At 39.1% G+C, this 22,698-nt stretch overlaps 4 protein-coding genes across 4 annotated transcripts; 1 reads left to right on the forward strand and 3 right to left on the reverse strand.

Annotated features, from left to right (window-relative positions):
- The first annotated feature begins 1,826 nt into the window (after positions 1-1,826).
- Positions 1,827-4,410, forward strand: LOC113276285 (signal recognition particle 19 kDa protein-like). Its single transcript, XM_026525871.1, has 4 exons — positions 1,827-1,966; positions 3,112-3,290; positions 3,375-3,474; positions 4,020-4,410. The coding sequence occupies exons 1-4, from the start codon at positions 1,957-1,959 to the stop codon at positions 4,175-4,177; spliced, it is 447 nt and encodes a 148-aa protein (XP_026381656.1). The 5' UTR covers positions 1,827-1,956; the 3' UTR covers positions 4,178-4,410.
- Positions 4,411-4,763: 353 nt separating this feature from the next.
- On the reverse strand, positions 4,764-9,554 carry LOC113276284 (putative disease resistance RPP13-like protein 1). The gene is made up of 2 exons (XM_026525869.1): positions 6,114-9,554; positions 4,764-6,023 (listed from the first exon to the last, which is right to left on the reverse strand). Exon 1 carries the CDS (start codon positions 9,467-9,469, stop codon positions 6,173-6,175), a length of 3,297 nt encoding a protein of 1,098 aa, XP_026381654.1. The 5' UTR covers positions 9,470-9,554; the 3' UTR covers positions 4,764-6,023; positions 6,114-6,172.
- On the reverse strand, positions 4,939-5,655 carry LOC113272965 (probable xyloglucan endotransglucosylase/hydrolase protein 27). Its single transcript, XM_026522743.1, has one exon. The coding sequence runs from the start codon at positions 5,653-5,655 to the stop codon at positions 4,939-4,941; it is 717 nt and encodes a 238-aa protein (XP_026378528.1).
- Positions 9,555-10,140: 586 nt separating the features above from the next.
- Positions 10,141-13,034, reverse strand: LOC113274160 (carotenoid cleavage dioxygenase 7, chloroplastic-like). The gene is made up of 7 exons (XM_026523636.1): positions 12,145-13,034; positions 11,828-11,956; positions 11,427-11,558; positions 11,072-11,344; positions 10,905-10,990; positions 10,510-10,824; positions 10,141-10,385 (listed from the first exon to the last, which is right to left on the reverse strand). Exons 1-7 carry the CDS (start codon positions 13,010-13,012, stop codon positions 10,236-10,238), a joined length of 1,953 nt encoding a protein of 650 aa, XP_026379421.1. The 5' UTR covers positions 13,013-13,034; the 3' UTR covers positions 10,141-10,235.
- Positions 13,035-22,698: the final 9,664 nt, after the last annotated feature.

Raw genomic sequence — 22,698 nt, forward strand, 5'->3', positions numbered from 1 at the left:
GAGTAGTCCATCCGATCACTGGATGATCAGATATATCATCCGGACATTAAGTGTCCGGATGTATTTTTTTTTTTTTTTATCTTTTTCTCCCATCCGGTCACTTGATGACGGTATGTAATAAGTTTTCTTTTTTCATCCGGCCACTCCAAGACCGGATAGGAGTTCCAAATTTTATGAAGAATGTAACTATATATACTCCTAAGCTATCGCAACGGTTTCTGCTGAATTTGCAACAGTCATAAATGTTGCTAACTCAAATATTTGAAATCACATTCAAATTCGTCTCCTGTTCATGGAGCAGTTGGATGAATCTTTTGTGATTTTTTTTCCCTAAATCCGGACGACAAGGGACCGGCTGGATTAATTTTTTGGTTTTTTCCCATAGTGGATTTTACCTCCACTAATTATCAAGGGTCCACATATATGTGGATACTCCTTAAGTTATGGATGTTTTAACCTCCATATCATAGGAGTTGCCCCAAGGACAATATAAATGTACTAATAAGGTGATTACTTCGTCATGAGTTTGAAACCTTTTCCAGGAAACCTGTTTTGAGGCATACTCATTTTTTTTAGGCATACTCATTCATTATACCATCTAGGGTGGGTTTATAAGGGGTGTATAAAGGTAGTGCAATTACCTATATATCCCTAAACAATTTGAATTACTAGAGTTCTCTTATCCTCAAAAACCTAAAATCAAAAATCAAAATAAACTTTAAACTTAAACATCTAGGACTCCAATTCAATCAAGAAATTAATCAAACAAAGGAAACACGAATCGAAGTGAGCGATGTTGGAGTGCGAAATCCAAATCTCAATTCCTCTTAGATGTATTTTAGAATGTATGTGTAACAAACCCATCTTGTTTTTGATTGATTTTATTTTGTTTGATGGGTAGAATATGATTTCAAAGATGAAATTAGGGTTTTCAGAAGATCAGTTCGGCTGATCTTGGAGTATCAATTTTGAGCCGAACTTAGTGTATGATTTAGAGAAACACTATGTTCGGCTAATGTGACTTTGCTAGATTTTGTTCGAATCAGCCGAACCTAAATTCGTCAGTTACAGAGTGAAGTTCGGATGATAACTTTTCAGCCGAACCTCAGTTTTTGAAATTATACCTAGGTTCGGATGATAAATTTTCAGCCGAACCTATGTTTTTTGAAATTATACCTAGGTTTGGCTGATAACTTGTCTGCCGAACCTAGGTATAATTTCAAAAAACAGAGGTTCGGCTGAAAAGTTATCAGCCGAACTGTTCATCTGGTCAGTAGATCTGGGTTTTAAAAATTCAATTTTTTATAGAATCAACTTATAAAAAGGAAATTAAACCTCGTATAGAAGTTTACCTCTGATTCGAGTCACACATTTTGGTCACTTCTAATCACTAAAATCTCAAAAGCCAAACCCAAGTTTTTTTTCCACTTCTTCTTCTTCTTCCTCTCAAAAATCCCAACTCCCTCACATAAATTTGATTTTTCTACTAAATCACCACTAATAATTTAATTTTTAATCAATCCTTCAAATTCCTAACTAATCAAATCTAATCATAATCATTAACACTAATTATACAAGGGTAGTTATGCCATTATCAAAAAGGATGGATAAGGGGTGATGTTGTTTTTTTAGTGACCCTATTTTGGCATTATTTAGTATGCCTCAAAAAAATTCAGTATGCCTCAAAACAGGTTTCTTTTCCTGGGGAAACAATGAGTCAGTGCAACAACGTAACTTTTTGAAAGTTTTCATAACTTTGTTGAGCCCATTATATTAGGAGGTTCTGACCGAGCCCAACACCATGCAATTCTCTCTTTATACTCCAATAGTCCATCCATCAGTCAATTCTTCTCAAAATCTAACTTGCGCTCTCTCTGTCCCTCGATCGATCGATATACCAAAACTCCTCAGATTTCCGGTGCTGGATTTTGATTTAAGTTGCTGCTTCAAATCATCATGTTGAAAGGTACATAACTCTTGATATATAAAATTAAATTTTGATTCCGGTTTTCTTTTTTAGGGTTTTGTTTCCCCCAAATTCATATCAGATTAGGGTAATTGTGGTTTTCTTTTCTAGGTTTTCAGCAACAATGTCGGATGTTATATTTTGATTGATTAATTCTATACAAATTTGATGTGTTGCTTGATGCTAGTATGTAAATAAACCCCAATACAGATAGGGAGAGCCCTAAGATCTTATTCATCTTGTCTGTTCTGGACGCTGTTTTGAATTTTGCATCTGCTAACTGCATAATTTGGTCCCAGACTAGATTTAGTTCCATTTCCTTCAGCCTCTATTATCTTCCCTTTGTTTTTCCACTACTTCCATGGTGTGTAACAGTTTCTTCATCCCCAAATGCCCTTTCAAGAGATTTCAGCTGGTTGAAATCAATTTCCAGAAATATGTGCGTCTCTTCTAGTGCTTGCGTCAGTATACTTTTGGCAAATGGGCTAGGTTTTTGAATCAAGAATCAAGACGAAACGACTGATTATCATTGTTTACCAGAGCACCAGATTTTGCGTTTTTTGTCAACCTATTTGAATAATACTGTAATGGGATATCAAGCAACCTCCGGGTAAGCAACACTTTTAGGGCATGAGCACATAAAATACCCATGAGCTCAAATTTTTTACAGCTACATTTGAAGTATCGTATCTAACAATGCATGGTTTAATGTTATCAAAAGACGATGCGGAGAGATCCAAAGTACCAACGTACTCTTCCTGGAACAACAGGAAGATTAGTCTTGTGTATCTCTCTGATGCTCGGGCTTTCGCAGGCCACATTGTGTGCAAAACTGGTTTTGTTTGCCTAGAATAAGAATTTTGATGTTTTTCCTTCTCGCGCTGAATCATTAGTACTTTCTCATACATAACTACTAACTCATGCAATGGTATAGTTCTCTTGAAATATTTGTTAAGAAACTTCCTTGACCAGCTGAAAGACATGCACAAAAGAATTCCCATCCATATACATGCCCCAATTTTTGTATAAACCTTGCAACCACTCGTTCTGCACCAGGCTACATTAATGAATTCCACCTGGATTGGAACTCTTCCCCTGTCTCACTCTCATAAATGCAACTCTCAAAATCAATTCGTGATATGCAGAGATAGATGATTCCGTAGCTAATATTAAGAAGTGGGTGGTGTTTTATCCTATCTACATAAATTCCAAAAAGACACTTGCTCAAGGAAGGAGGATAAGTGCAAGCAAGGGCTGTGAGGATCCCACTTGCATTGAGATTGGGGATTGCTGTGGCGCCCTAAAGCTCCCATATGCTATTGAGGTATATCTTCTTGTTTCTTTCTTTCTAAATCTTGATTTGATGTTTTGTCGGTTGACTTTCTGATCTTGTATATGTATCAATCAGATCAATAAGGCATATCCTCGTGACTTCATGCAAGTAGGGAGAGTAAGGGTACAACTCAAAAGAGAAGATGGTACTCTGTGTAATCCTGATATCAAATCGAGTAAGGATTTCCTATTATTCTTCTTGCTTCTAAGTTTGTGCATCACTTGCTTTAAATCTTAGTATGTCTGGCTAAATCAATCTTTGCTTGTTGTTCAATATTGGCGTCATAAAACAGTGTATATAGTAGCATGCACTTCCTTGTATTGTTAAATACCTTATATAGTAGCATGCACCACCTTGTTCTTCAATTTTTGCTAGGTGTAAGTTAAATACCTTTTAAGTAAATTTGGCGTACATCATAGGCAGGTGGCACAAACATAGGATAACCACAACCTTGTTCTTCAATTTTTGCCAGGTGTAAGTTAAATACCTTTTAAGTAAATTTGGGGTACGTCATAGGCAGGTGGCACAAACATAGGATAACCGCAACATGTTAAAAGTAAACCTAGCTGGGTAAGAAATACCAATTTCCATGGTCTGACTCTTCGGTGTGAAGTTCTTTTTACCATATCATGGCTACTAGTTTTTGTACAATATTGATCTTTTGATTCTTTGTTTTCAATTGCCTGTCTCAAGCAACCCCGGTTTTGGAATGTTGTGCAGGGAAAGATATGATGCATCAGGTTGCAGCCATGGTTCCAAGGCACCCAGGAAGAAACAAAAAACAGGCGGCAGCGTCGTCATCTTCAGCATCCGCAGGAGCTTCTTCTAAGGCAGGAACTTCTTCTAAAGGAGGAAAGGGTGGAAAGAAAAAGAAATGACCATCAATTATGTGAATCCCCTACCATAACCGATATCATCTCCTTCTCTTTTATTTCCCCAGTTGAATTGTTTTCTGTTGTTGTTTAGGATATCGTATATACAGGGTTTTAGACCATTCTTAATCAGGCGGGAGGAACAATTTTTTTTCTTAATACAAAAGAGATCAAGGTTTAGATTAAAGAGGACACACATTGTTTTTCCTTATTTATTGTGTTAAGTTTTCAAGATTACAGAGTATGCAATTTCCAAGCCCTAGGGACTGATATGCATAATTCCAGTCTTCTCTTGTAGAGACTCTTCCAGGCCCAAGTAACATCTGTCTTGTGAGGCATCAGACCAGTATTAAAATCTGTGCTGTTGAAATCTGTTAAAGGATTTCAATTATCAGAAATCTGTAGGACTGTCTTTCCATGTAACTGCTGTTATAAAGAAGATGGAGCATTATTGCTTGAATTTGCGTAGTGTCTAACTGAAGTTGAAGATCTCCATTTATAGGTAATCCATTTCCATTGCGAAAATGCTAGTATCTGGCTTCAGAAATGATTAAAACATTTGAAACGAAGTTTCTTCGAAAAATAATGTACATTTGTAATGAACATCTCCAGTTTAAGGCATTAAAGTCCAATAAATACTAACAAACAAGAAATTCTTCAGCAAATGATGATTAAAATCAAACATACCACAAACAACAATACCACAATGCAAGCAGAAAATTCAAACTATACATTAAACGGACACACACCAGGGCAGCTTTAAGCCATTAGAAGAAACTCCTAAAATCAACCTTCACAGATTCCTCATCTTCAGGATCCTCCTCCACCGGAGTCACCACCACAGCCACTTCAGTTAGCAACGGGACACAAACATCATTCCAGACACAAACATAAGGTGCATCAACACCATCATAATCCCCAGCCCATTCCCCATCTTTAACCATACTAGCATCCCAAACTGAACCACTTAAAGACATTGGTTTCTTAATAAACTCTTTTCCCTCTTGTCTCTCATTTCTTCTAATAACTTCACCATCAACTGACCATTCAATAAAATCTTTACTCCATTTCATTTCATAATCATGAAACCCTTCACTATAATCAAACCCTAATCCATGTTTTTGCTCTCCGTTATCTTCATTCCCGGTACTATTTGCACTAGTTAGAATAATGTTCTTATTATCACCTAGAAAATAAAAGCTTATCGAATGTATAGGCTCAAATTCTGTAGGTGTAGTAGAAGAAAGATCGAAAGTGAAACACAAACCAGTTGTATCACCACTGGGGCATTTTATTTTAGCTCCAAATGTACCGTATTGGTATTCGCCTTTTGATCTCCAAGCTGAACCATCTCTTTCGTCGTAAACTACAGTTATCTCGTTTGTTTCTGCTTCCATTTTATGAGGACATGCTTCTGGATTGAATTCGACAGTAATCTCTTTGAGTAATGTTGTTTGATGGATTTGGATTTCTTGATCCGCCATTTAGTTTTTGAGTAGTTTGACTTTGTTTCTAGTTCTATACAGATTGCAAATATGGATTGGAACAGATATGTAAACTAACTTTTAAAGAAGAAAGTGACTTTGAAGACCCTGTCTTGACTTGTAGTTGGTAAGATCAATTAACAAAGATAAAAGATGTGTCCGGGAGAATATTTCTCACGTCATTGTTGAACCCCACTTTGCAAGCAAAATAAGACATGGGTACCACTTTGCGAGGATATAGCTCTCTGTGAATATTTGGGCTCGTGCTCAAAAGTGACGCTCACCCCTAACCTTAAAACATTCACTCCGTCTGCCAGTTTCTTCACTCCTCGACTGCAAGTAGGTTTGTTTCAAGTTCCCGTTGAATCCTACAGAAATCACAATAATGAAGAATTTATAGCCATTCCCAGCATGATGTTAGAGTTAAAATAATAAAAATACGATAGAGAGAGAATGACCTGTTGGTAGTTGTAGTGAATATAGGACTTGCTGATGAACTGTAGCAGCGCAAGCTAATTTAGTTCATCTCCTTGACCAAATTATTCCTATCACTACACAGGAAATCATCAAGATATAGTTCTTCCAGAAAGGTGAGGGATTTCTTGAAATCATACGGTATTGACTCCTCCAGTTTGTTGCATCTGCAGATACTTAACTTCCTGAGAGAAGTCCATAATTGTAAATCTGGTACAGATGTCAATCTTCGGCACCAAGTTATAAATAGACTCTCAAGGACAGGGAATGAGTTGTAAGGTGGTGGAGGGGCCACCCACATTTCTAAACTTCTCATATATTCAATTCTCAACTCAATCAGCGACGGGAATGACGATGTTGTTGTTGCAGTAGCTTTTGCAGAACCTTTGCTGTCCTCTTCTTCCACTTCTTGGAAATAAAACTCTTCACCGAAACACTTGACGGAATTCATTCCATTTATCCAAAGAACCTTAAGACATGCGAGCGTTCCAAGTGCAGGAAGCTTCTCACATCTACTGTAATTTGATAAATTTAGTTTCACTAAATTTGGAAGACTAGAAAATGAACCCATCCACTTCGGAAGCTTTGAGTCCGAGAATCCATGTATTTTCAGTTCTCTTACATTAGAGTGAGGTTGGAGGCCATCTAACACCATAATAGGATTATTAGCAACCAATTCTTCTTGTGCTTCCCATTTTTCCCAGTGGAGACCCAGTTCTCGAATGTTTTGCTTGTCTTTTAACTTTGCCCTCTCCGCGTCTACTTTGTCTTGCACATTTTCCAAATGTCTTATTTCTAACTTCCAAAGGGAATTTAAGTTTGCTAATTCTTCAATCCCACTGCCGATGTTGTCGTCCTGTTTCCTGACATAGTAAGAATCTAATACTTCCAGGCGACTTAGCATTTCTATACCTCTAGTCTCGCCGAAGTATCTCAGATATCTCATTTCCACCCAATTCTTAATATCTTTGGGAATCTTGCAAGGTAATTCCTCGCAAGGCTCGACTAAATTTTCAGGGTTCACTGACTCTGATTTTCCGGGGTTACTAGTCAAAGGCTCGGGCAATAATTGTCTCAAAGTTCCAAACTTGCGAGGCATTCTTTTTAATTCCGAGCTCTTCTTGAATTCCAACCTCTTTAAATTATAGATGCAAGTTATTGAGTCGGGTAATTCTGTGATTTTTGTATCTGAAATATTGATAGTCTGCAGGTTCTGGAGATGCACGATATTTTTGGGTAAGTCTTTGATTCTCGTAGAAGAAGTATTTAAACTCTGCAAATTGGTGAGCCTAGATACAGCATCCGGTAACACTTCAACATCCGAATGAGAAAGATCCAAATGTCGTAACTTTTTCAACGAACCAATTCTGCTGAGAACCATGTGAACATTTTGGGTACTAACAAGGTTGAGAGTCTGAAGGTTGTAGAGTCGACTTATGGACGCAATATGAACATTTTCAATTCTAGAAAACCGGAGGTCAAGGTACCTCAAATGGATATAAGGGAAAGATAGAGTCTCCAGACTAGTCTTTGCGGGCTTAAAGTTAAAACTAAAAGAAGGTAGATGCCGCTGACCACCATAACCAAGTGGATATATTACACGTAAACGCTTGTTACTACGTGACTTCCAAAAAGAAAAGCACCCACCTTGGTAAAATACCGTGCGCAATTGTTTTGCATTGATAAAGACACTGGAATCTGTTGTTGATACTTCTCCTTCCATAATTAACTGTAGACGACGAATTTGAGATACATCATTTTGCATTTCCCTTGCATTCGGAATCGTGACTTCATGGCTGCCAACGACGCTTCGTGCAAGATCATGCACTAAATCATGCATTTTGAACGCTTGAATGTCACCTAAGTCATCTTTTTCCACATCTTGAAAGAAAGAGTTAGACAACAAACTAAGGAAATAATCATTACCAATATCTTCGAGCGAGTTTTGATGGGTTGGCTGAAGGAAGCCTTCCGCCATCCACAGTCGAATCAATGTTTCTTTGTTAAACACCCAATTTTTGGGAAATAAACAACAATACGAGAAACACTGTTTCAAATGGATGGGCAAATTATCATAGCTCAATTTCAATATTGGTATGATTCCACTACCTTGCGATTTTGGGGTTTCTAAGCTTTTATTGTCTCTGATAGATAACCAATGACTTTCATCATTCTGTGAGTGCATAAGACCACCGAAAAAGGTGGCTGCGAGCGGCAAACCTCCACATTTTTTAGCTATTTGCTTCCCTATATTTTTCATGTTTGCAGTCTCAGATGCTCCACCTGGAGAAAAAGCTTTCTTCTTGATAATTGACCAACACTCAGCTTCTGATAATACGTCGAGGTTGTACGGAGGAAGTGTACCTTGCACCACAGATGCAACTAGTTGTTTACGTGTTGTGACAATAATTTTGCTGCCAACAGCGCCGACATCTAGGACACTCTTAAGTTTATTCCATTCCATGAAATCCTCATTCCACAGATCATCAAGTACCAACAAATAAAGTTCATCTTTCAGTTCTTCTGTAACTTTGTTAACCAATACATTAATGTTTGAAAATTCAGGGCATTTAGAATTAGTAATCGACTCCATAATGTTTAGTAAGATGTTGTAAACATCGAACTCATCAGACACACAAACCCATATTGTCGTTTTGAAGTGTTCTCCTACTGACTTGTATATGGATTGAGCCAAAGTTGTCTTTCCTAGCCCTCCCATACCCACAATGGACATGACAGAGACGTTTTCTTGTTGATTAGAATTTACAGAAGATGATGATATAGATGTAGTTAACATCTTTATTATCTCTGACTTATCATGCTCTCTTCCTACAAATTTTAAATCATCTCCAAAGAATGAAGCAGTCAGGCGCTTACGTCTTTCAATAGTTTGGTCATCATATCGACTGGTTCCATAGCTAGTCGAATCAAAACTAAACCTTTTCATATCAGATGCAATTTGGTGGAACTGCTTATTGATAGCTTTAATTTTGTGAGCCATTTTAAAACGAAATCTAACTTGGTTGGAGGATGAAAAGAAATCTTTTACCTTACTGTTTTTTTCAGATCGGCGCATAGCTTCGTAGGAATATTCATCCAGAACATCATCAGCATCATAAGCAGCTCCCTTAAGCCTTTTTAACCAAAGTGAAACTTCAGCATCATTTAACTGCTTCCTCTCTGCATCAGATGTTTTAGCTTCGATCAACTCCAATGTGTCTTTAAGCTTTTTCAGCTCATCCTTGACACCCCAAACAAGACTGATCTCACTAGCAATAACAGAAACCAGGTGTTTCAGTGTTCCTGATGCACCATTAACAAAAATATCCTCGACTGCCATTATAAATAGGAGGATTTGAAACAGATAAAGATGATGAGACTGAAAATGGAAATGAAAATGAAAACGAAAATGAGATTAGATTAATTGTCTGTATGAATGAATGAACCTGTACACAAAAACGAAAAGTATTTTTAGGGATATGTAAAGAGAATCAAATTAACAATTTGATTCAAATTTAATAAACCAAGTTGTAATAATAAATTAAGTTAATTTCTATTATGGCAAACAACATCTCTTTTTTAACCACTACGCACCACACCGACCATGATGTCCTTACTCCTCTTGTCTGTAACTTTAACTTAACGTTGCTAATAGGGGTACCAACTTATTTGCGGGTGTATCAAATTTCAAAGAAGACAAAACAGCCATTAGCTTTAGATTGGTGCACCACCAAGCAATGTGGTACTCTCATTAGCATCCATGCTTTAACTAAAGCCCTAACTCATGACATAGTTTAGCTTTTCCAAAGGGTATTTAAAAAGAAATAAATTCTCTCTTTTTTTTGTCTTTTTTTTTTTGCACACATTTAATCAATCAGGCGGCTAGTGGTCTATTATTACATCAATGGAAGTGGATTAAAAAGCTTGAAGAAAAGAATCTGGTAAATAATTCTGGACCTTGATTAGTGCTTCCTCCGTTCAACGTACAGTATTCAGGTGAGATTTTGGATGTCCATACACACAAATGAACCAGCTTGACAGGCCCAATAGATTAAAATACATATAATTTTATTATCATTGATATTTCTTATATGCTTATACACAATTTAATCAGCTGCTGCCCAAAATCCATGAAACCCAAGAGGAAAATTTAAGTTTTTCGGAACTTCAAGTTTTGCTACGAGTGCATGCTCACTTCTCCCTATCTTTTTAGGGTCTAATATCACCATGTAACACTTCTGTATTGATACTGCATACTGCGGGCGGGAAAAGTAACATCGATATAAAGAGTACAAGAAAAATAAATCAGTATGCGCTCATCTGAATATAAGTTTGTTGACAGCTTAAATCGGTATAAGAATAAATTTTGTTGATTCTTACCTCTATTACTACAAGGTATCCATCTTCCTCATCAGTTCCTTCGGGGACAAAAACAGGTTCGCCGATAAAGCATCTACTTCCAACTGACCATGTTGAGACGGACTTGTCAACTAAATTTAGCTTTACTACCGTATCAAATGGAAAGTGTGGCAAGCTTTGACGACTATTAGAAGAAGTTGCTGCATAAATGCATGTGTTGTTGCTACCAGAGAAAGCTGGATTGATAGCCGGGAAATCTGTTGGTTTACTCCAATTGTTTAGAGCTTCAACCGTGCATTCTTCAAAATTTCCATCTGATTGGAGTTTGATAGATACCTACATTGGCCAACAAACAATTATATTCCATCGTCTGAGGCTAGTAGTTTGAACAAACAATAACGGCTATTTTACGACACCTTCACTAGGTGGGGCAAAGTATTTTCTTGGCCATCTCTTGCATTCATGAAGGAAGGGTCTAATTTGCCAGTTTTCCAATCATAACCTGTTTTTTGAAATGAGAAAATATTAGATTAGGTAGTTATAGCTTTAGCAGTAATTAGTTGGCGAAAAGAAACAATATTACCGAACATTTTATGGAAGTTGAACCATTTGTAGGAACAAATAGCAGCATGGATTTGAATTTCTAAATTCCCTCTTTGGTCGGTGAGCTCAAAAGCGTTTCCAGCATGCAGAACCCACATATGTGAAGGAGCCTCGACGGGTATTTTCCAATCTCTATTGCTTTTGACTTTATCAGGAAACCGAGGAAGCACGTAGATCGGTGATGTAGGCTTGTTCGGATTTACTGATAACGCACTTATCATTGGAGACAATCCACATACAGCTAACATTGATCCTACAGATCATATAAAAACAGTGAAAAAGGTGATTCTTGAGGATTATGTGTTGGGGTGTGATTAGGGGTGGGTAATATGTACCTGGGACATCAAGCTTAATGCGATTGCCAAACAAGACATAGTGTGTCTCGGTGAAAGCCCAGTCATGGATCATCATGTGCTCAGGTATATCAAATTCTTGCTTCTGTAATAGCTTGAAATTTGAATTAAATTCTGCAACCAAAACAACAAAACCAAATTCAAATTCTCTGCTATAGCTTTAGGTTGTCATTTCATTAATTTAAAGTCGATCCGGAACATATTGAGGTGTCCGTTTTATTTCTCACTCAGCTGACTCGTCTGAATTTGATTTATCTAAATAGTAGAGTGATGTCCAACTTTTAGACATGTGCCAAACTAGTTAATTGGCTATATAGCTAAATCTGACTCAAATACAAGCTGAGTCAGATATTACAAAAAATGTATGGTTGCATGTTAATTACCGTAGAAGGTGAAAGAACTGCGGGGAATAAGCATATCTTCTGCGTTGCACGAAACAGTCAAAAGCATATCCAGAGTAGGATCAATCTTGTAATGCGACAAAAGCCGTTTAGGTGGCATCTTGAATATTCCTACACAACAGTTAAAAGTACAGTACGAATCATCAAAACGGTAGACCCATGTGTACCATCAAATCCAAAGATTAGTCCAAAATTTTGCCGGCCTCAATTGTTTAGAAATAAAATATGTCATCTTGTTGCACCTCTTTGGGTGACAAAATTGTGGTTGGCCACTAAACAAAGATACCATATATACTAACCATGAAGAATAGGTTTCACCACTCCAGCAGCAAAATCCCAAAAACCACCACCATCGTCGCCGGAAACCTCCTTTGCATCCTCCGAAATCTGATTAACACCATCTGAAGCTATATTCTCCGGCCGTAAATGATGACGATTAATCAGATCGAATATACCAACAGTATCCAAATGACCGTTTTCGATATCGATCTCATAAGGATCGCCACCTTCCCATAAACAAAGTAATTTGCCACCCCATTTCAGGACACTAGTATTAGCAACATTTTTCATAACTTTAGTATTTCCAAACTTTTTGCCACCCCTCAACACTGAAAATGGTCCACGATGAGTAAACTTCCACTCTCCGGTTTCACTATTACATTCTTCTTTCTGAGCATCAGTCTTAATATATTTTGCTGAATATTGTACGTCGCAATCGATTTTAAAAGCACGAAGATAGCCATGACCATCAAGTGGGTGAACCGTGGAACCGTGATCATCTGAAAATATTCCAGGTCCAGTTAGATAATAAGTTCCGGATGGGAAATCCGATGGAACTTCGCCTTCGACTACTTGAAGTTTTACAGGTTCGTCTGTTTCAGCTCGTTGCGACACAAAGAGAAATTGGTAATCCCAGTAAGCCGTGACTGACTCTTGTATATCTTCTTGTAACTCATTACATGGATTGGAATTGATTGTTACGTTAATAGGACGATGATTCTGATCAAGTATTGGACTTGGTTCTGGTGAGGTTGCGGATACAACCCGGTGTATATTTGATTGTCTTAAGAGATTTTGAGCTGGTTTAAGATGTAGTTTTGAGGTTGGCAGTGATGAACGATTGGGTTTTGAAGTGGGAAAGAAATGGAGAGCATTAATGGCTTCCATTTTTTGAGACACAATCTGGTGGGAATTGTTTTGTGATGGAGTGAGCACTAATAGCATATAAAATGGTTTTAAAGTATGTTTGAAATGAATTAAAAAATTGATATATTTTGTTTTAATTAACTTTCGGGGAACATTATGATTATTAAAGCACCGTTAGGAATTTGATGCTACATTGGGTTGTTGGTGGGATACTGCCCATAAAATGACAAAATGTAATGTTGGCCTAACGGAACAAAATCTGCCTTGTTAATACACTTCTCCATTTCTATTGAATGTGGGATAGGTTATCGGTTCCACTAGTCTTCCGTATACTCATATTTTAGGGAAACATTGATGAATTGCTAATGGCTCATCATGGTGTTTCAACTTTCAAGTGTACTTGGGAAATAACTAGATGACTGCTTCAGCAGTGAAGGGACGACCAAAATAGGGGGCTTGTTTTTGAGACGCAATTGGTAACATTTTCTGCAACAAATTTTGTAACATTAATTTAATAACATTTATAAGCGTAATATATGTGTGACACTTATATTGTAACAATTTTATAACATCGTCTGTAACATTTTTGTATGACACTTAGATCGGATAGCTGAATTTTGTCGGTAATGAATGGTCAGGATTAAAATTGGAAGTATAGGTGACGGTTTTTTTGCCATTTTGGGATGTCATTACCGTGAATCGGTTTGACTTTCGGTCGTTTTGATTGCGCCTAACTATAATCGTGGGTTATAATTTTCTAGTTGTCGACCCAATTTCGGGGAAAAAACACCAATTGCCGACCAATTTTGGTTATGAAAAATAAAAATAAAAAAACGTCACAAAGAACTAGATTCTGGCACCCCTAATGAACGTATAAAGGGACTCCTTCGGTCGTCCCAATTAACTAAATTGCAGAATACCGATTTGGGGAATACAATTTTTTTCGGGCATACCAAATGTGACAAAACTAGGTCATGAAATAACAATTGTATATGTATATGGCTCCTTATCCATCTTTTTATCATAATGACAATAGTATCCAGATTCGTTTAGTTTTTTTTATCCGGAATGTTCTGGCGACTCTCTCTGGCTCCCCATGCCAGATTTTTTCTCCGGGATGACCGTGATTTCATTGATTTTTCATCTAGTTTTTGATTTCCCCTTGTTTGCTTTTCCACGATTTCCACTTTTTCTGGTTTTCTTTTCTAGTTTTGTTTGTCGTTTTGGTCATTCTTTAGCGTTCGTTTTTTTTTTTTTTAGGGTTTTTACTTTTCAGTCGCAATGCCCAGAACCACTAGGGCGACTTCCGGCTCTGCAATCCCTTCATCACAAGAGCTCTTGGGTTCTTCTTCTCACACAAATGCATCAGCTCCAACCGATAATCTCTGTCACTGTCCCTTCAAGCATTTCCATAGCTGCCAGGATGGTATTAACGGTAGAGGTTTCTCTAAGGGATCCTTCTTGAAGCATTTATATGACAGACATCTTTTCTCTGATAATAATAAAGCCATCTGCAGGGAATTGACTGCTAACAACTTGAACATATATTTGGCTTGGGAGAGGGTTTTGGGTTGTTTATGAATGTGGCTATGTTGCAGGTGTATGCACCTACATGGTTGGAAGAAATCTTGTAAGGTCCGTGAAGGTGTTGTGCACTATGATGCACCGATACTGACACGGTGATACTGATATGGGGATTCGTCAATTTTCATAAAATGGGGATACGGGATACGGTGGGATACGTGTATTTATTAGAAAAATATTTAATATAATAATAATTCATTCTACTAAAAGATCATAAAATAAAAAAATCTGATAGATACTATTTTGAATATTAAAGCGAGCAAACATTCAATTTTCAGCATTTTGGGTTTCAGTCTTACTTTTGTTAATTGAATGGATAAAATCATATGTACTCCGATTTCTCTCTAAACAACATGACGAACATGACAGCCCAATAAGCCTTAAAGCTAGAATCTAACACCGTTTTTTTTTGAAGCACCATAAAAATAAATACCAAGTCTTTTTTCTTTATAGCCAACAAGGTATTAGGTTTAGATATAATTATTCGATATGTTCATGAGTACAAATATCTATAAATATTTAGATTTTATGTATAAATTTATAAATATATAGATTTTGTATAAAAAAATAAATGTTAGATTACATGAAGTATGCCCTCGTAGAGTATCTGAGAGGTATCCCAGAGTATCCCCTACCCTTTTTGTAATTAAAAAAAGGTGACACTTTAAATAGAGTATCTGATACGTATCCCCAGGTATCCCCAAGTATCTGATACTGATACGACATCGATACGGATACATCACCAATTTTGAAGTATCCGTGCTTCATAGGTTATGCATGGAGACATTGTTGTAGGTCCTTCCAACAGTACAGGGGTTGAGTTTCTCCTTCATGGTTTAGATAAACCAGTTGAGGTTCATGATGAATGCTCGAGTTTTCCTGTTTCTGCTGTTGGTGTTGATGTTTCAGTGTATGGTGCTGATGTTGCTTCCGAATATGGTGCAGTTGTTGCTCTTTATACCGACCTTCTCAACGCTGTGTTGCAAAGACAGTTCACGACTGTCACTTGCATACCCCACAAGTGCAGATTAGCCTTTTCAAGGACGCTGAAAAATTGTCTCGACAAGGTTATTGTTAACCCTGGGAACTTGTCAGCTTGGTTGCAGCTCGTTCTTCTTCCGATTCAAATTCTTACCTTGTTCCAACCGAGAAATTCAGCTGAGAAAAAGTCTGGTAATAGGAAGCGCTTACAAGTGATTGCCATTAACCAAGCCCTGGCAGTTTGGAAGGAACCTAACGGCTGTTCCATCCTGGTGAATAAACTGTTACAACAGCCTATTCGCAATGGGTCTAAGAAGGAAGATAAGAAGCTAGGTGCTGCTACGATGTTGGCTTGCCGAAAGAAGCCGGAATGCGGTCATTTTGCTGCAGTCATCCGTGTGTTGTCTTCATCTGGAATAGCTCCGTATAACGAGGATACGTTTCATGAGTTACAAGACAAGCACCCTTCGGCGCCTCCCCCTGTCATTCCTTATGAGTCTGTCACGGTTGATCCAATCACAGTAGACTCGCAGGCTGTTTTTGGAGCTATTAAGATCTTCCTAAAAGGCACATCTTGTGGTCGTAACGGTTTACGCGCGCAAAATTTGATCGATGTAATGAGTGGGGATGCAGCAGCTATTGCAGATGAGTTGCTCGCATCGATTACAGGGGTTGTCAAACTTTGGTTGACTGGTAAATGCACTGTGGTTTTAGGCGAGTTTATTGCTAGTGCACCCTTAACTCCGTTACTTAAACCTGGAGGTGGTATTAGGCCTATTGATGTTGGCACGGTTTGACGTAGGTTTGTTTTGAAAGTGGATGCTTTCTCTGTTGGAAAGGACATGTCATCTTATTTAGGTAATTACTAATTTGGAGTTGGTGTTCCTGCTGGAGGGGAAAGCATTTTACATGTTGTAAATCGCCTACTTGAGATGCAACGTCACTCGGACAAAATATCAATGCTGCTCATTGACTTTTCTAATGCTTTCAACATGGTGAGCAGATCTCAACTCATCAAGGAAGTTAGTCTCCATTGTCCAAGTATTTATCGCTGGGTAGAATTTTGTTACTTGAGGCCTGCTAAAGATTAGTGCCTCTCAATGCAAACTTGATTTGCATGCATGGTACCTCTATAATGGCACAATTATTTGTGATGCTTTGGAGATATCCAAATCCTTAAGCATTATTGAAACAAAAGAACCTTGCAGGGGTTTGCATCTTAATATAAAGAAAACGGAAGTATTTTGGCCTTCTATTTATCCTAGAAGAACAACTTGTGGTGTTTTCCCTGCTGATATTGGTAGACCTAATGGTGTCAAACTTCTGGATGGACTGGTGAGTCTAGATCTGAACTTTTTCAGTGATATGATGTTGAGCAGGGTGAATAAAACTGTTCAATTAATGATTGTAATCAAGAAACTCAAAAAACCCCAAAGTGAGATGTTATTACTTCGCAATTTCACTGGTGTCTCTAGACTTTATTTTGCAATGTGCACTACCAATCCTGCATCCCTGCAACCAGCCTCTGACCTTTTTGATAATCATTTACTTAAGTACTTGAGGCTACTAATCACTGGCGATGGTGCGGGGTTTGGTCCATCACAACAGCGTTTGGCTACCTTGCCTATCAAAGATGGTGGACTTGGTATTTACACCATGGTTGACACCAGCTCCTACTGCTACCTTGCTTCTCAGAGTCAGACTACTTCGGTACAGAATGTGATTCTTGGTAACTCATTCTCAACAGACAAAGGTTCTGCTTATCAGTTCTCACTTCAGAGATTTATCCAGGTATGTGCATTACCATCTACTTATTGTGTCAATGATACCCCCACCCCCACCCCTTCCATGCACTCCATGACAGTCACTTATTTTGATGCAGTTAAGAAGAAAATCCCAGACCAATTTTCTATGTCTACAAGAGATTCCATCTTGTGGCAGTGCAATCGTGTTAAGTATGCTCAAGACTATTTATTGGTTGTACCCATCAGTGGGATCAATTAATGCCTTGGACCCGAGACAGTTCAGAGCTGTGCTTTGTTATCGTCTTGGTATCCCACTTTTTGTTGAGAATGGTTTATGCCCAAGTTGTAGCAAATCCATGAACATTTTTGGGGATCACGCGCTTCATTGTGCTAAGGATATAAGCCCTAAATTTTGGCATGATATTGTTCGTGATATAATTGCTGATATTTGTTAGAAAGATGGTGTGCCTGCACATAAGGAAGTTTCCCTGGGTTTTTTGTCGGATGATGACAAAGATTTGAAACCTGCTGATATTCTTGTGCTCAACTGGGAAAATGGACAAGATGTTTGTATAGATGTCACAGGTGTCTTGCCATTCACTGGAGAAGGAATTCGCTCATTTGTCTCAGGAAAAACTATATCTAATGCGGTGTCACGTAAACACACAAAATACTTGGACAAGTGTGTTTCACATGGTCATGGTTTGCGAGTCTTAGCTTTCTCTACCTTAGTGGAACTTGGTGAGGATACTTTGTGTTTTTTCAAGTGTCTGAAAAATTGTTTAGCTAGTAATGACGCTAGTAGTGGTTTTGGTAGCTTTATTTTTTCATAGATTAGGCATTAATTTCTATTCAAAAGGGTGTTGGTGCCCAGCTTGTTGCCAGGTTGCCAACAAAAAGCTTTGTTTAATTTATAATTAGTTAACCTTAAATAAAATTAAACATTATTAATTTATTATTATTTTTATTAAGAATAAAAATAATAATAAATTAATTAGCTATTCAAGGTGTTGATGGTGGTTTTTAGCTCAGGGTTAAATTTGTAAAACCTTGCATCTGATGTGACGTCACTCTGCGAGGAAACGAAGCCATGAGTGTCAATCTCTCCACTAGCACATTTATTGAGCTGCTCAAGATATTTACATGAAATTTATCCAGACTGGCGCATGTAACAACCATCCCAGGCGTTCTGTAAATTTCGGCGCCGTGCCTGTATTCACTTAACATAAGTTCCTTTGAATGCCTTCTATGCTATGTTTCCCGGCTGAACCCTTAATGTTGATATAGCATGACGATTTGTGTTCACTCGCAGCAGAGTAGCACGAATTTCCAAATATCAAGGATAAGGTCTTTTGCATAAGGTATTCAATCAGAAAAGCATGCCGCTCTCTGGCAATGAATTTAAAAGAACTTTGTGTCAACACATAGAATTTAATAAATTGCCCTGACTAACTTGCAAAAGTTAGGATTTTGCGCCTCGCGCAGTATATCAGACCTTGCTTGTCTAATTTAAGCCTAGGCAAGCTAGGTAATTAATCCGCCATGGATTAGGAGGTGCAAAACCTTGCCCATAGTCAGAAAATAGGGAGCCGCAGAAGCAAAGGGAGGCGTGGCCATGCATTGGCGCCACTTGCCATTGGCCACGACCTATCCTAAAACCGGCCTTATTTCCCTCGACCAATCGTGTCGCCTCAAATTAGCCACACACACACATAAGTTGTGGCTGAGCCCACACTTGCTGGCCCCACTTCCCATCGACTAATCAGGTCGCTCTAAAGTCGCCACACTCACACCATTAGTGTAGCCACACCCATCTTGGCCGACCCTCTTTTAATCGACCAATCAGGTCGCTCAAAAGCCGTCACACTCTCACCAGAAGTGTAGCCGCGCCTTATGTTTGGCCGACCCCTTTTCTTGTCCAATCAAGTCGCTTTAAACTTGCCACCATACGTTGAACACCAAACGCACCCTGTCGCGCTGGTGGATCTCTAAAAGAGTCACAGAAATGATACCTTCAAGTGCACAAGGTCTGTTGTAGTGAGTGTGAAAGGCAGGGTCGAACCACAGAGACTAGGATGTATAGTTGAAGTGATGAAGCAAGTGACAGTTAACAAGAAAAATCAGTGGTAGTGAATAAGAAACAGTGAAACAAAGACAAACAAACCAAGGCTGTGAGCCAAGGGCAGTGACAGAACTGAAAAACAGTAGCATGTAAAGCAAGTAAACAGGAACATGGTAGGGCTTTTGAATCCACATCTTGATCCTAAACTAAGGCAGATCCTAATCAAATCATGTTCTTGTTTCATCTCAGGGAAGATTATGGATGATTTAACTAATCTTACTAACTTACCCCTAGCATCAACTGTCTTCTCACAGTACAGCTGATCACAGGCTTGTTTCCTCAACCAGTTATCTAGCAATCCGCATTAGTGGAAGGTTAATCCCCTAAGTTCTCTAGTTCACCCCTAGAATTGAGTGTCTTCTTACAGCACACTCAATCACAGGTGCATTTGATCACTAAGTTTACTAACTTCCCTACTTCAATTAAGCACAGTCCTTCAAGTGGACTGAATCCTTAGCTACTCTCACTCTTACACCCCTAGAATCAGCTGTCTTCTTACAGCACAGGTGATCACAGGTGCATTCACTCAACTAGCCAATTATCAATCCTACTTAGTTTCAGCACTACAAGAACAGTGACATGAACAAGGACTATCCTAGCTTACAATTCAAGAGTATCATCTAACCCCTAGAAAATGGAGTTAGAACATAATAAAATTAAATGACAATGGAATTGAAATTGTTTAAAACATTGAACTAAACTTGAACTGAAATTAAATTCTAAAATGAATTGAAATTTACAAAACAATTTAAACTAAGAACTAACCCTTGAGGCACTGGCTATTCCAGTCCTCTTGGGTGAAGCACTGGCTAGCCCAGGCATCTCTTCTAACACACACCCACACATCATATTTATAGTTACAAGCTTCAATTAGGGTTCTACACAAGTTTTCCCCAAATACCCAAAAACAACAGAAATTAGGGTTACTGATTTACCTAATTTGATGGGATGATTCGTTCCCATGTCTTCGACCCATCCTTCCTCTGCTCTTCCTTCTCCATCTCCTGTTCCAACTGCTCCTCTAGCTCGAGCTATTTTATCAATTTCTCTTCTTTCCTGTCTCTGAAACCCTAGGAGAGAAATTGGTATGATAGCTGGATAGAAAGAAGGGGAAATAGATGGGGTTTCGTTAGGTAATAGCCATGATGGCTTTTGGTGGTGGTTGTGGCAGTTGAGGAAGGTGGTGGTGATGATGGTGGTGCGGCAGGGTATGGTGGTGTTGCAGAGGGTGAGGGAGAAAGAGAAGAAGTCGATGGAAAATGGATTGGGGTGCGTTTGTTTTGGGTATAGGATATTTGGTACTCGGGTGTTGAGCGGGTTTAACAATTGTTGATGAACAACGAGGATGAGACGTTGGATGCGAAGATGATGAATCGATCTAACGGCGAGACAGAAGGAAGCGAGGAGCGACCGTTGGATGCGGAAGTACAACGAAACAGACGGCTCAAGATGGAGTTAGGTGCTGTAGTGTTTGACAGGAGCTTCAGACTTCGATGCACGACGATGAAGCGACCGTAGGATGCATCTGTGGATCCAATCTGACGGCTACGAGCTTAGGCAGGCTTTGGGCTTGGTCTTGGACTTAGGTTAGAGTTTGGGCTTAGACAATTCTGATCCCACTTCTTCTTTAAGAACAAATTCTTCCTTCCAAACCCACTTCTAGTTGATCCGGCTCTTGCAAACATCATTCTTCGCTGCCTTTCTGCGGGAGTCTTTGCCGTTTCTTTGCTCTTTTCACTTCGTGAGTTAACCAGGCTTTATTTAGTACCTAAAAATGCAAAATTAATTAATAAAAGTATTTATTCTTGAAAACAATGAAAATACAGAATATGGGAGAAAATGGAGAATTAATGCACAAAAGATGAGTTAAATGCCAAGAAAAATATATATAAATACGCACTTTTTAGCACTCATCACGCGCCACTATACTAATTGGCAAGCTAAACATTCCCTGCCACAACAACATATTGATCGGCATGCCAACATGCCAAACATGCCACTTCGTGGTAACCTGCCATAAAAAAATGTGCTAATCTACCTCATGTTCGTGGCCAACGCCATGAAAAGCTTAAGATTAGGGTTTTCGGGTCAAAAGCACGCCTACGCATTTACCAAATCCCTAATTTCTAGTCGTGGCACAAATCATGTCACTTCGACCCCACAACATGCCACGAGCCGTGTGGGACCCGGGAAGCCCTGGGGTTGGCGCCATATCGTAGCCACCCATGACAATCCCTATTCAGTGGTCGTTTCCACATTATGGCCTTGCCATAACTCCTTTGGAATAGCTATGGCACCATTTACACAAAAGTATCGCTATGCCGCGGCTGCATGCCACACACACTAATTAGGGTTTCGACATGCCAAATCCTAATTTGGGCAAAGTTGCTACACTAACCAAAGCCAAATAACGTTTCCCAAAGCGATGGGATTGATGTGGCAACAGGGCCAATGTTGCCATGCCACATGAGGGTCAAACACCACGGCGCCAAACCCTAGCCTTGGCCATGCCGCCAAGCCCTAACTTTGGTCGCGGAGCCGAATCTTAGCTTTGTCCATACTACAACGCCACAGGCGTGGCCATGCCACAACGCCACTGGAATGCCCCTATGCCATGGATACTAGCCTGCGGCCATGCCACGGCTACGCCACTGGCATGCCGCTATGCCACGACTACTAGCATGCCTCTATGCCACGACTACTAGCATGCCTCTATGCTACGCCACTGACATGCCGCTATGCCACGGCTACTAGCATGCCTCCATGACACGGCTACGCCGCTAGCATGCCGCTGGCATGCCGCTATGCCAATGGAGCCACTCCGTTATACAACAAGATGCGGCCATAATCAATGGTCACCCTTCCTCATGAGATGCAATTTCAGCCACCCAAGTTCTCCACTGAACTGACGGACTTGTGGCAAGTTCCAGGCAGGCAGCTAATGTCCATGGCTGCGCCAGGCGCCACTTACACCACCAAAAATCACGAGATATGCCAGTCATGTTGCGATGCCGCTGGCATACACCAAAAACGCCACTGTGACATTACCAGACGCCAACAGAAGGTATCCATAATCAACGACTACCCTTCTTCATGAGATGCAATCGCAGCCATTCAAGTTCGCCACCAACTTGTGGCAAGTTTTACGCGGCCAACCAAGGCAAGCCTAATAGCTTCACATGCTATTTTCCTATGGAAAAGTCTCTTGACTTTGACTTGCTACACATAGCAACCTGCTACACGTTTTTCATGAAAATACTCGAGACATCAAACAT

Source organism: Papaver somniferum, chromosome 4 (genome assembly GCF_003573695.1).
Source record: "Papaver somniferum cultivar HN1 chromosome 4, ASM357369v1, whole genome shotgun sequence".
Classification (NCBI taxonomy): domain Eukaryota; kingdom Viridiplantae; phylum Streptophyta; class Magnoliopsida; order Ranunculales; family Papaveraceae; genus Papaver; species Papaver somniferum.